The sequence below is a fragment of the Heteronotia binoei genome, chromosome 1, assembly GCF_032191835.1.
Source record: "Heteronotia binoei isolate CCM8104 ecotype False Entrance Well chromosome 1, APGP_CSIRO_Hbin_v1, whole genome shotgun sequence".
Lineage (NCBI taxonomy): Eukaryota > Metazoa > Chordata > Lepidosauria > Squamata > Gekkonidae > Heteronotia > Heteronotia binoei.
The window spans coordinates 253,557,080-253,570,189 of record NC_083223.1 but is presented as its reverse complement, the minus strand read 5'-3'; the positions used below and the strand labels follow the sequence as shown (position 1 = coordinate 253,570,189).

The 13,110-nt window shown below is 45.5% G+C and overlaps 1 protein-coding gene across 1 annotated transcript in view; it reads left to right on the top strand.

The window, feature by feature from the left end:
* The window catches only part of ITGA10 (integrin subunit alpha 10), a 97,562-nt gene that overhangs the window by 16,644 nt on the left and 67,808 nt on the right, over positions 1 to 13,110 (top strand). The window contains exon 2 of the mRNA XM_060253082.1: positions 9,664 to 9,775. Within this exon, the coding sequence (XP_060109065.1) occupies positions 9,664 to 9,775 (112 nt within the window). The remainder of the gene's footprint in view (positions 1 to 9,663; positions 9,776 to 13,110) is intronic.

Genomic DNA, 13,110 nt, shown 5'->3' with positions numbered 1-13,110 from the left:
TAATCAGAGACAGTCTATCAGAAGCTGTAGACAAATGGCAGGGGAAGAGCCACTGCCATTGTGGCCTACTTGTGATCTTTCCAGGCACATTTGGCTGGCCATTGATGAAAACAGGATGAAGGACTGATGAAATCCAGCAGTGTACAATTCTTATGGTCTTAATCACATCATGCACAAATAGAGCTGGAATTCACTGGCACATTTTTATTGTATTTCTTTAGGCACAAACATGGATTACGCTGGCATTTTACATTCTGAAAAATCAGTTTCCCTCCTGTCTTGGATTTGCTATTTTTCATTTTGGTTACTGGTATGGGCACAATCCAGTTGATTTTAAGCACACAGAAGGTTCACGGGTTTCAGTGGGAAAGAGATACAGCCTGACCTGTTGCTCTTATGGGAGCAATTCTAAGCAGATCTACTCAGGAGCGGGACTCAGATTCAGCAGGAGCTTACAGAAGTGCAGCTCCTGAACCTTTCTGAGGATTCCCCCTCTTCCCCTCCACCTACCTTGTCCATTGAATAGTAGGCGCATCTGCATAACAATCCCTGGATTAGGAGAGCAGGTAGCCAGTCATGCACCAGGACCTTTGCCACGTCCTCAGCAGCCCTCATTAACCCCTGGAGAAGCCTGCGCCACCCTTTCTCCACTTCTTATGTGATTTTGGGTGGCGAGTGGCTTGCTGGCCTTTTGACTGGGGAGGAGCAGCTCAAGAGAGCCCTAGGCGAGCAAGGCCTGCTTCGGCTGGCTAGATCTCTAGCCAGTCCAAGCAGGCCTTGCTCACCCAGGGCTCTCCTTTCTTGCATTGGGTTGCTTTTGGTTGGGGGGGGCGGCATATGCTAATGAGTTATGCTAATGAGCTCTGCCATCTATTTTTCTACAAAATGACCCCTGATCAGAGGTAAGTCTCATTGCATTCAGTAGGGCTTACTCCCCAAAAAGTGATTTTCAGATGCATGTTTTTGTTCAATAAATCTTGCTACTTAATAGGATTGCCAGCCTCCAAGTGGGGCCTGGAGATCTGCTACTTTTACAACTGATCTCCAGCTGGCAGAGATCAGCTCCCCTGGAGATAGGCTTCCCAACCCACCCCCCGGCCTAGCGGGGGACCCCCGAATTTGCCGCCTCCTCCCCCGCTCTCCAAAAATTCGGAAGCGGGGCGGGGGAGAGAACATGCGTGTAGGCATCATGTAGTTGTAGAGCTCCTGATCCGTTTGTAAAATGTGTGCCTTTAAGGCTGCACAGAAAACAGGAAACAGGAAGGGCTTCATTGGAAAGGGTCAGTAATAGTTTCCATGGAGAATGGCCTCTCCCTTTCTTTTGCTTTCGTTTTCACAGCAAGTAAAGTTCTACAGGAAGAAGATTTAGTAAGTATTTGTGTGTGTGAGAGAGGGAGGGGGCAGGGGATTCCCTGGTTTGGAGGCTCTCCCCCCCTTTAGAAAGCGTGGGGGGAGGGAAATGTCTACTGGGCACTCTATTATTCCCTATGGAGAATGATTACCATAGGGAATAATAGGGAATTGATCCATGGGTATTGGGGGCTCTGGGGGGCCTATTTTTTGAGGTAGAAGCACCAAATTTTTAGTATAGCATCTAGTGCCTCTCCCCGAAATACCCCCCAAGTTTCAAAACGATTGGACCAGAGGGTCCAATTCTATGAGCCCCAAAAGATGGTGCCCCTATCCTTAATTATTTCCTATGGAAGAAAGTCATTTAAAAAGGTGAGCTGTCCCTTCTAAATGTGATGGCCAGAACTCCCTTGGAGTTCAATTATGCTTGTCACACCCTTGTTCCTGGCTCCACCCCAATGTCTCCTGGCTCCACCCCCAAAGTCTCCTGGCTCCGCCCCAAAAGTCCCCAGATTTTTCTTTAATTGGACTTGGCAACCCTACCTGGAGAAAACGGCTGCTTTGCAGGGTGGGCTCTATGGCACTGCACCATGCTGAGGTCCCTCCCCTCCCCAAACCCCACCCTCTCCCAGATCAACCCCCAAAGTCTCCAAGGATTTTCCAACTCAGACCTGGCAACCTTAAATTAAGAGTTACAATGAACTGTGCATTGAATTCCAGCTATAAGCACTTGCCTAGCTTTCTGGGGACTTCAAAAAGTTCTTCAAGAAGGATGTTGAAGAGGCAGCACGGAAATGTTTTACATTAATTCTGGTTGCACCACGTTGCTGTACTCTTGATACATATAACTCCAGGGTACAAGAATAAGAAAAATATATATTCTACTTCACATCTACTTTGCCACTGAATCGTTGCAGGCTATCTAAGATTAAGGAGCAGGACTTTATAGGTTATCAACCTCCAGGCTGGGCCTTGAGTTCTGGAATTACTAATGATTCCAGACTGGAGAGATCAGTTTCCCTGGAGGAATGGCAACTTTGGAGGGTGGAGTCTATGACATCACTTCCCTGCTGAGTTCCTTCCCCTCATCAAGATGTCTCCTTCAGAGGCTCCACCCCCAAATCTTCAGGAATTTCCCAACTCAGAGTTCGCAACCCTGTTTCTACATCTTATAGTAGGTGTTCTAAATGTAATTTAACCCCAGAATGAATTATTTTAGAAATTAAACCATAACCCTGCCTCATAATCCCGTATAAGATTGCCAGCCTCCAAGCAGACCCTGAATTTCTTCTAGAATTACAGCTGATCTCCAGACTAGGGAAATCAGTTCCCCTGGAGAACATGGCAGTTTTAGAGGGCGGACACCATGGGTGCAGTCACACTCACCATTAAATCCATCTGCAATGCGCCTCTATTATAATCCACACAACCAATTTTCCAATCAGACAACAGCCTGGCTCCCGTTCTATCCCATGTGGGTCCCGTTGCTGGTCGATCAGAGTGCTCTACCGGACCTCGTTTCATGAGACGTCAATCTGCATTAGCGCAGGTGCAGTGATGCCAGCTATCTGCACTATCGAGCAGATCCAGCGTCTCCTCCCTTCTCTACTAGAGACCTCGCACATCCACCATGACCTCATTCTCGAGGGTGGGGATGCGCATCGCTTTTAAATCGGTCGGATCACTAACAGTCTTGCTAGTCCGTTGGCACTACTTTTCCAGCACGAGCACTACGCGTGCAGAAAAGACCCCAGGAATTCAAATCAGTTCACATGTAGTTTACACCTAGTTCAAATCAGTTCACATCTAGTTTCAAAAGTGAGTTTTGTTTCTGGACATAGGGGCGGGTAAACAATTTATCGAGCCAACTTTCGCTCGCTCATTCACTGGCACAGTGATATCGCTTGCAGGGGGCTTTGGGAGGGAAGCGGTGGTGCACTTCTGATGAGTCACCAACGATGGAGCATTCAAACAGAGAAATTCCACTCAGGAACCGTCAGAAGAATTTTGTTCCTGATTTAAAGCAGTATCAAATTAGTCCGCGCCTCAGTCGTCTCAACGCGGGACTCGAACGAGCTAACCACCATTCGCAGATGCTGACGTTTGGACAACCGCTTAAAATCCGACATGCTTCCAGATTCCACTCATGCCCTTAGCGGGATTTTCTGAACGTCTGACCTCACCCCATGATATACTGTAGAATCTAGGGGAAGTCCCTCCCCGAACTTCCTTCTCCTAAGGCACTGTCCCCAAATCTCCAGGAATCTCCTATGGCTTCTAGTGTGTTAAGATGGGGTAGATGAGGCACTCTGAACATCCTCAAGGACACTTATTTTTTCACATATATCAGAGCCGGGCCCTCAAAGGGAGATGGAGCATTCTGCCATATAACCAGGACCAATATTCCTGAGCTAGCTCACAGTTTTTTAGCCTCCAGCTCACACATTTTTATCTTAGCTCAGGAAAGATGGCCCCAGAGCAAACTAATTCATGCAATAGTCAAATTGCTTGTTCGTAACTTTAATGCCAGTAGTACACAAAAGTAGAATTTTTGCTCACAAGACTCCACAGCTTAGAGAGGACATTGATCAGGATATCACTGCCTTTGTTATTACTTGAAATTTAGCCGACCTTGGCCTTTGATTGTGGAAACCAGTTCCAAGCCTTAATTGAGGCTCGTTTTCATCCTTTTCATGAGAAGTATCCACTGAAGAAATTAGAACAGGGAAGGTGTTTTGACTCCACCGGATGGGAATACAGTGTTTTCCCAGGGCCAAGAAACCATCACTGCAGCTTTGCTCCTGACTCTTCCTTTTGCCTGCCTCCCTCCAAGGCATATTGGCTCAGCAGATGTGGAACTTCTGGTAACGTGAAACACATGGACTCTTTTGGAAATGTGGTGGGGCTTCCTCTGAGAGTCCAAGCTTTTGCGGCAGAGAGAAGGATGATGCAGCGCATTTTATATGTTACTGCTGGCTGCTTGTCCACTGTACTATGGACAGGTGGAGAGAAATGTTTAGAGTGAATAAATATAATAACCAAAAAATCCTCATCTCTCTCCACCCTCCCACAACATTTTTTGGCAATGTCTGCGTATGTGCTTGTGTCACTTGTACTGTTTGTTTTTTTATTTTATTTTTTAAAGGAGGAGGCTATGGCTGAGTGTAAGAGCCTTTGCCTTTCATGTAAAAGGTACCAGGTTCCATACCAGGCATCTTCAGGTTTTTTTCTTTAAAGAACAGGCAATGGGTGAGATCCTGGACAGCTACTGTTAGTCTGAGTAGACACTATTGACCTTGGTGGAGTGAATCAATTTAAGGTATCTTCATGTGAATGTAGAAGAGAGCAAGAGTACAGTAGCACCTAGCTGTATCTGAAAAACTCAGCAGTGAGTCATTAAAGCTCCTAACCTGCCAGAAATGTTGTTAGTCTTTAAGGTGCTACTGGACTCTTACTCCTTTCCAGGGGTGGGATTCTAGCAGGAGCTCCTTTGCATATTAGGCCACACACCCCTGATGTAGCCAATCCTTCAAGAGCTTACAATGCTCTTTTTTGTAAGCTCTTGGAGGATTGGCTATACCAGGTGGGTGTGGCCTAATATTCAAAGGAGCTCCTGCTAGAATCCCACCCCTGCTCGTTTCTGTTATAGGATTCAGCTCCCTCTAAATTTGCAGAAACATGTACCTTAGCTGAAGGTGGCCTCCCTTGGAAGATGATTTGATACACAAGGGAGCACTTGGCTGTAAGATACATGATTATTTTTGTACCACTAATTTATTTATTTATTATTTTAAATTTCTATCCCGCCCTCTCCGCAAGCGGACTCAGGGCGGCTAACAACATTCATTCACAAGTTAAAACCAGTAAAAACCAATAAAACATAATTACAATTTAAGATTTTAAAAACATTTCGTGCATCACTACAATATAGGCGAGTTCTTCTTTTCTAACGGTGATCGCCTAGTACTCTATATGATTTACATAGCATTCCACTATAGTAAACAATAGAAAGAGAAAGAAAGATGTTGCCCCCAAAAGCATGCAATTTGAACTTCAAATAATTAGGGAAGACTAAATTGAGGCTATCATACTTTGGTTAAATTATGAGAAGACAAAAGTCTCTGGCAAAGATAATAACGCTAAGCAAAGTTGGAGGCAGCAGGAAAAGAGGAAGACCCAACATGAGACTGATTGATGCTGTCATGATCCTGGGCCTAGTGAGGCCTGCAGGCCCCAGAGAAGTCTGCCTAGGAGTTACTGGAAAAAGCCTACATTTCCCAGGATCCCCCTGTCCCTCTGATTGGGTGGCAAGGTTTTGGAGGGAAACTAAGGGGTGGGACCTGGGAAGAGAGCATAAAAAGGGCCAAGCACAGACAGGGTGGGTGATAACAGATGGGCATTTTGGGGTGGATGGGAGGTGCCTCGCTTGCGCCATTCCGCTTCCAGACGTCAAGGAGGCATCTGGTGTGTGGCTTAAAAATTTGCTACCACTTTGGAAGTGGTAGCTTTTTGAGTCACACTGAGGAGGCTGGAGGATGGGGTGAGTACGGGACAAGGGCAGGCGACAGATGTTTGTGTGTGGGAGGATTTTTTGGGTCAATTTCGGGGGTGCCTCTGAGTCGGCCCAAAGTGCAGGTCTGTAATCACCCAGTGTATTCTTTCCTGAAAAGGCTGCAGGCAGAGAGGTGCTCTGTCTAGAGAGGTTGCAGACAGAGAAAGACTGCTATGGAACAGGCAGTAGGATGATCCCTCACCCAAGGGAAGTGGTGAGTTTGGTATTCGAGTAGGGACTGTAGGTATTCGAGAGGTACAAGGACTCCTTGAAGAAATCCTTTGGCACCTGTCGCATCAACCATCACCAGTGGTCTGACCTAGCCTCAGATCGCAAAGCATGGAGGCACACCATCCACCAGGCTGTCTCTTCCTTTGAGAATGCACGCATAGCTGGTCTTGAGGACAAAAGGAGATTGAGGAAGAATCGCACTGCTACAGCACCAACCCAAATCAGACTTTTCCCTGCAGCCGCTGTGGTCGGATCTGCCTGTCCCACATTGGGCTTGTCAGCCACCAGCGAGCCTGCAGCAGACGTGGACTATTGCACCCTACTTAAATCTTCGTTCGCGAAGCCAAGCCGAGAGAGGGACTGTATAGCTAAACGTGTCGGGGTTTTTTGTTTATTTGCAATAAGCTTTACTGTTTCATATTCACTTTAGCACTAAATCTTTAGCACCCACTTATTGTTTTAGAGCACTAATAATACACTTCTTTTTGTTGTTATACTGCCTGGGTTCTCATGTCTCTTTGGTCACAGTTAAGAGGCATTTATTAATAAGGAAGACAAGGTTGGTTGGGTGCTCTGGGCCCTCCATACAGACCCTTACCAGAGTGGTCGCAGCCAGCAGGTCCTGCTAGGCCCCTGCTGTGTGACAGATGCAATAAAGGACACCACAGTCCTCAGTTTGCAAGCCCTGAGCAAGGCTGTTGGTAGGTTTACCAGCTCTGGATTAGGAAAATACCTGGAGATTTCAGGCACAGTCGGGAGGGTGTGGTTTGGGGAGGGGAAGGACCACAGCTGGTATAATGCTATAGAGCCGACCCTCCAAAGAAGAAGAAATTGAATTTATATCCCGCCCTATACTCTGAATCTCAAAGTCTCAGAATGGTCACAATCTCCTTTACCCTCCCCTGCCCAACATCAGACACCCTGTGAGGTAGGTGGGGCTGAGAGAGCTCTTATAGTAGCTCCCCTTTCCTATGAGAGCTATGGCTGACCCAAGGCCATTCCAGCAGCTGCAAGTGGAGGAGTGGGGAATCAAACCCGGTTCTCCCAGATAAGAGTCTGTGCACTTAACCACTACACCAAACTGGCTCTCAAAGCAGGCATTTTCTCCAGGAGAACTGATCTTGGTCATCTAGAGATCACTTATATGACAGCAGAAGATCTCTGGATGCACCTTGAGGTTGGCAACCCTAGCTGTTAATGATAGGACCTTCTGGAAGTATTCTTGGTGCTTGGGGGGTGGGGGCAAAGTGGAAAGGTTCTAGCCCCAATTGTGAAGCTCCTTATGGCACTTGATTTTTTTGGGCCACTGTGTGACACAGAGTGTTGGACTGGATGGGCCATTGGCCTGATCCAACATGGCTTCTCTTATGTTCTTAAGTCATTAATTCATACAGTCGCCATAAGTCAGAAATTACTTGACAGCACCTCAAACACACACACACACAGAGTGGGGGAGATAACAGGAATGAGGAATAACTACATGAGCACATTGTAGGGTTGCCAAGTCCAATTCAAGAAATATCTGGGGCCTTTGGGGGTGGAGCCTGGAGACATTGGGGTGGAGTCAGGAGCAAGGGTGTGACAAGCATAATTGAACTCCAAAGGGAGTTTTGGCCATCACATTTCAAGGGACTGCACATCTTTTAATTGCCTTCCTTCCATAGGAAATAATGAAGGATAGGGACACCTTCTTTGGGGGCTCATAGAATTGGACACCCTAGTCCAATCTTTTTGAAACTTAGGGAGTATTTTGGGGAGAGCCACTGGATACTATACTGAAAATTTGGTGCCTCTACCTCAAAAAACAGGGCCCCCAGAGCCCCAGATATCCGTGGATCAATTATCCATGATTTTCTATGGGAATAAATCTCCATAGAGAATAATAGAGTGCCCAGCAGACATTTCCCTCCCCTCCCCCCGCTTTCTGATGACCCGGAAGCGGGGGGAGGGCCTCCAAACCGGGGGATCCCCTGCCTCCACCTGGGGATTGGCAACCCTAGCACATTGTTAGGCATCATTTCAGAGGGAGATGAGGATTAAGAGGTTAGACCAGTGGCCTCAGAGACGAGGGTTTTTTCATTCATTTATTTATTTGAAAAGCATTTCCATCTCTCATGTAAATACTATAAATATTCATGTAAATACTATAGCATTATACCCACAAGACAGAGCAGAACACAATTTAAATTTATTTCATTTTACACAGCCTTACATGCTTATAAATAACATGCATAAATGTTGCAGAATAACATTGGCCTCCCCTGCTCAAGCGACCATGACTACATATCTTGGGTGCCTGGACTGAGTGATTGTTGTATGCAGAACGCATCCCACCCTCTCTGGCATGAGCCTAGCAGACACTGAAAGAAGAAATTATTTGCTGTGCTATTAGTAGATACTGAAATTAGTTGACTAAATTTTAATTGTTTGAGTTGATGTTTTAAATGGACTGTTTCATCAATTAATGTATGACATTATTGTTGTTGAAGCAGAATTGCTAGTACTCTGAGCCCGCCTATGGGGTAGGGCAGGATAAAAGTCTCAAAAATAAATAAATATATTCTCAATGGGGACCCTTTTTCTGTATATTGTGGGGGTTTCTTTGCCTTTTGAGGATCTCTTCTTAAAATTAATATTTTTAGTGTAAGTCATTAACTGTGTAATTCTTTGGCATCAGGTTCGTTCCATTGGTCCCTGGAAGTTACACCAGACATGACATTGAGAGTTCCATGAATGGCGTTCTCAGAAGGGATTTTCTCCATTAAAATAGGACATGGAAAACTGATTCTGTGGCGTGTGGGATGGAGGCCTAGGCCTTCATGTCTGCTCCATTTCTCTGGGATGAAATGTCCCAATGCAACTGATATTTACCTCATTAGGGTAACTGGAATGGCTTAACGGGACTGACCATTTCAGGGTGGAAAGAGGGATGGTGGGAGTCTTTAGCGCCTGCCATTTGAAGGGGAAAGGGTGAGTGGGAGCTTCTCATCTGTCTTGGCCAGCAGAACAACTAGTTGGCCCAAGAGTTAATGGTGTTGGAAAAGACAAGGTCTGGTGTACAAGGAAGAAAAGAAGGAGACTCTGAATGGGGTAGCAGGGAGACAATTAGACAGGATAGTGAGGACAGCATCTTCTCTCTCTTGTTAAGTCATACCTTGTCTGTCTCCAGATTTCTACTCACAAGGACAATTTCCTCTTTCTTTTCAGAAGCGCTTCACTGTCTCCCCCCTCCCCTCTCTCTCAACCAGAGATGTGGTTAGGAACCTAGCACTGTCTCTCCTCTTTCCTTTCCTGTTAGTTTCTAAATAAACCTTTATCTACTCTTTAATCAGGTTGTGCACTGCTCCTGTGTTAAGTACTCAGCCAACAAATAGCTGGTTGGAGAGTTGAACCCAAACCTCCAAACTCCTAATCTGACACTCTTAACCGCTATGCCACACTGACTTTCTAACTGCTGTGGCCTCATCTTCCCTCAGTATATGGTTGGCTGGAACATCTAGCTCTTCATTTCTCTTTCTCCATCTTTCCAGGATTTGTTACCCCATTTAACATTGATGTGAAAAGACCTCAGATTTTCCGTGGCCCCCGGGAAGCCCAGTTTGGATACAAAGTCCTGCAGCACACAGCTGGAGGGCAGAAATGGTAAGTACCGATTAAAACCCAAGTCTGAAAACATCTCTATAAAAGCTGAAATCAGTGTTTTGTCGTTTCTAATGAATTTTCACCACAACTTACAGGAAAGGGAGCAAGATACTGTGGCATCTAGTATCAAGAAAATTGTTCAGTTCTCCAGAAAGCTGGGGATGTATCTCCTTCAAAACCACAGAAGGAAGCAAATGTTCCATCCATGCAGGGCTCTTGTTCTGGCTCCTCCTACCCAAATTGTATCCTACCCATATTTAATTTGGGCTTACACATGACATCATTTCACACAGGGGGTTTTTTGTAGAAAAAGCCCAGCAGGAACATATTTGCATATTAGGTCACACCCCCTGATGTCACCATTGTTCCATACAGGGCTTTTTTGTAGAAAAAGTCCAGCAGGAGCTCATTTGCATATGAGGCCACACCCTCTGATGCCAAGCTAGCTGGGACTGCGTTCCTGCTCAAAAAAAGCCCTGATTTCACATCTTCCAAAGTAGTTAAGAACATAAGAGAAGCCAATGTTGGATCAGGCCAATGGCCCATCCAGTCCAACACTATGTGTCACACAATGGCTAAAAAAACCAGGTTCCATCAGGAGGTCCATCTGTTGGGCCCAGACATTAGAAGCCATCCCACTGTTGCCCCCCCACCCAGCACCAAGAATACAGAGCATCACTGCCCCAGACAAAGAGTTCCATCTATACCCTGTGGCTAATAGCCACTGGGGGACCTCTGCTCCAAATGTTTATCCAATCCCCTCTTGAGGCTGGCTATACTTGTAGCAACCACCGCCTCCTGTGGCAGTAAATTCCACATGTTAATCACTCTTTGGGTGAAGAAGTACTTCATTTTATCCATTCTAACCTGACTGTTCAGCAATTTCATTGATTGCCCACGAGTTCTTGTACTGTGAGAAAGGGAGAAAAGTACTTCTTTCTCTACCTCTTGTAAACCTCTATCATGTCATCCCTTTGTCGATGTTTCTCCATGCTAAAGAGCCCCAAGTGTTTTAACCTTTCTTCATAGGGAAAATGTTCCAACCCTGTAATCATTCTAGTTGCCCTTTTCTGCACTTTTTCCAATGCTATATCTTTTTTGAAGTGTGGTGACCAGAATTGTACACAGTACTCCAAATGAGGCCGTACCATTGATTTATACAGGGATGTTATGATACTGGCTGATTTGTTTTCAGTTCCCTTCCTAATAATTTCCAGCATAGCGTTGGGCTTTTTTATTGCAATCGTACACTATCTCGACATTTTCAATGAGTTATCTACCACGACCCCAAGATCTCTCTCTTGGTCAGTCTCTGCCAATTCACATCCCGTCAACTTGTAGGTGCCATGTCACAACATCACGTCCAGTTTGTACCTTGAAATGACATCACAGTGCTCTAGAAGTTTGCACATGTCTAGAGATGGGTGAATTCCTAGAGCACTGTGACATCATTTCGTGATGTGTGTCAGTGTGTATGTGTGTGATTTTGTTCCTCTGATAAAAACTGGTCTCCCACAGCAACTGAGTCCAGTCCCTAAGGAAAGATTTAAACCAACTTGAAGCACATCCTGTAATACCTATTCCTGCCTTCAAACATCTCAACAAGATGGCATGGCCCATCGTATCAAAGGCTGCTAAATCCAAGAAGAGCAACAGCGATGCCAAGTCTTTGTCTGCCTTCAAACTGAGACCACAATGTAAAGCCACCAGCACCTTCTCTATCCCATAGCCTGACCTGAAACCAGATAGGAGGTCTAAAGCAGATGAGTCATCCATAAAGACCTGGAGTTGTTTGGCAGCCATTTTCTCAATCATGTTACCCAGAAAGGGCGTATTATAATCTGGATGATAATTGGCCACAACTGAGGAACAGCGCCCTGAGTCAGTGATTGATTTATGTTGGACAACAAGTGTTTACTGATGTGATTCTTACAAGATTTAAGCAATTGATTTGGACAGGAATCCATAGTATAAGTGGTGGCCTTCACAGATCCCCAAATCCTGTCAGTGTCCATTGTGGTAATTGTTTCAAAGCCCTGACCTAGATAGCCCAGGCTAGCCCAATCTCATCAGGTTAGCTCTGGTTAGCATTTGGATCGGAGACCAGGGAACACCAGGGTGGCAACAGAGAGGCAGGCAATGGCAAACTACTTCTGAATGGCTCTTGCCTTAAAAACCCCACAGGGATGCCATAAGTCAGCTGGAACTTGAGCAGATGTCACACAGGACACTTCTAATGCCTGAGCTATATTACAAGAGGCATGCATTTCAGAACATATTGGAGTGATTTTTTTTTTAGCAAAGGAAACTTGGCGTAAGTGTCACAATTAATCATCAGCTTCTGAGAATTTAAAGACTCAGAAGTTAGCAAATGTCAACATCGCGTAAACAACTGAGCTGGTTGTACACTACCGGATGCAATGATTGTGGAGAAATAGGATTCCTTTGCTTTGCTGCTGTCACCACCACCGCCTCTAGGCATTCCAGTGAACTCTACACCACACTCTATCAAATTCCCTTTGAGTTTTCTGCCAAAGCCTTTCTAGACATCTCCCCCACCTTCTTCCAATCGCCCAGCTCCATACTAAAACAAGGAACTGGAACCTACTGTGAGGATAGGAGAAGATGGGGCAGGGGGAATAACCTATCAGTAGTTCCATGAGATCTGTATTCTAGTTTCCCACCACATATGTGGATACGTGGCAGTTGAGATTCAAGCTAGATTCATTAGGGCTTTCCCCCCAAAGAAAAGTGGTTGTGGATTTGTGAGCAATTGTGAGCACACTGTCAAAGAGAGAGGAGCTGCTTGATCTTTTTCTATCAGGCATGGGGGGGGGGGGGGGGTTAGTTCAAGTTGGAAAATGGTTTGGAGGGGACAATTATGAGCAGTCAAACAGACAGCAGGGAAAGGGTTAAGCATTCCTCCCTCTGGCTGCTTATATTACCTCTTTCTGTGTGGGTTCTATGGAGTTAATTCAGGAACAGAACTAGCAAGACAGTGATTTAAAGTAAAAAAAATGTCTTTCACTCAGCCTTTCCACCATACAGAACAATGCAACAAAATTGATGTTGTGAGGACATAAATATAGCAGTGAACAGAAAAATGCAACAGATTCAGCAGGAGCTCACAGGAGCACAGCTCCTGAACTTTTCTGAGGGTTCCCCCTCCTCCTCCCCACCTTGTCTATTGAATAGTAGGTGCAACTGCATAACAATCCCTGGATTAGCAGAGTGGCCATATGCAACCTATTTTTCCACCACCTATTTTTCTACAAAACGACCCCTGGTCTCTAGTTAAATAACTTGTTCTTACTGGCAACACTTTAAGGTAAGTT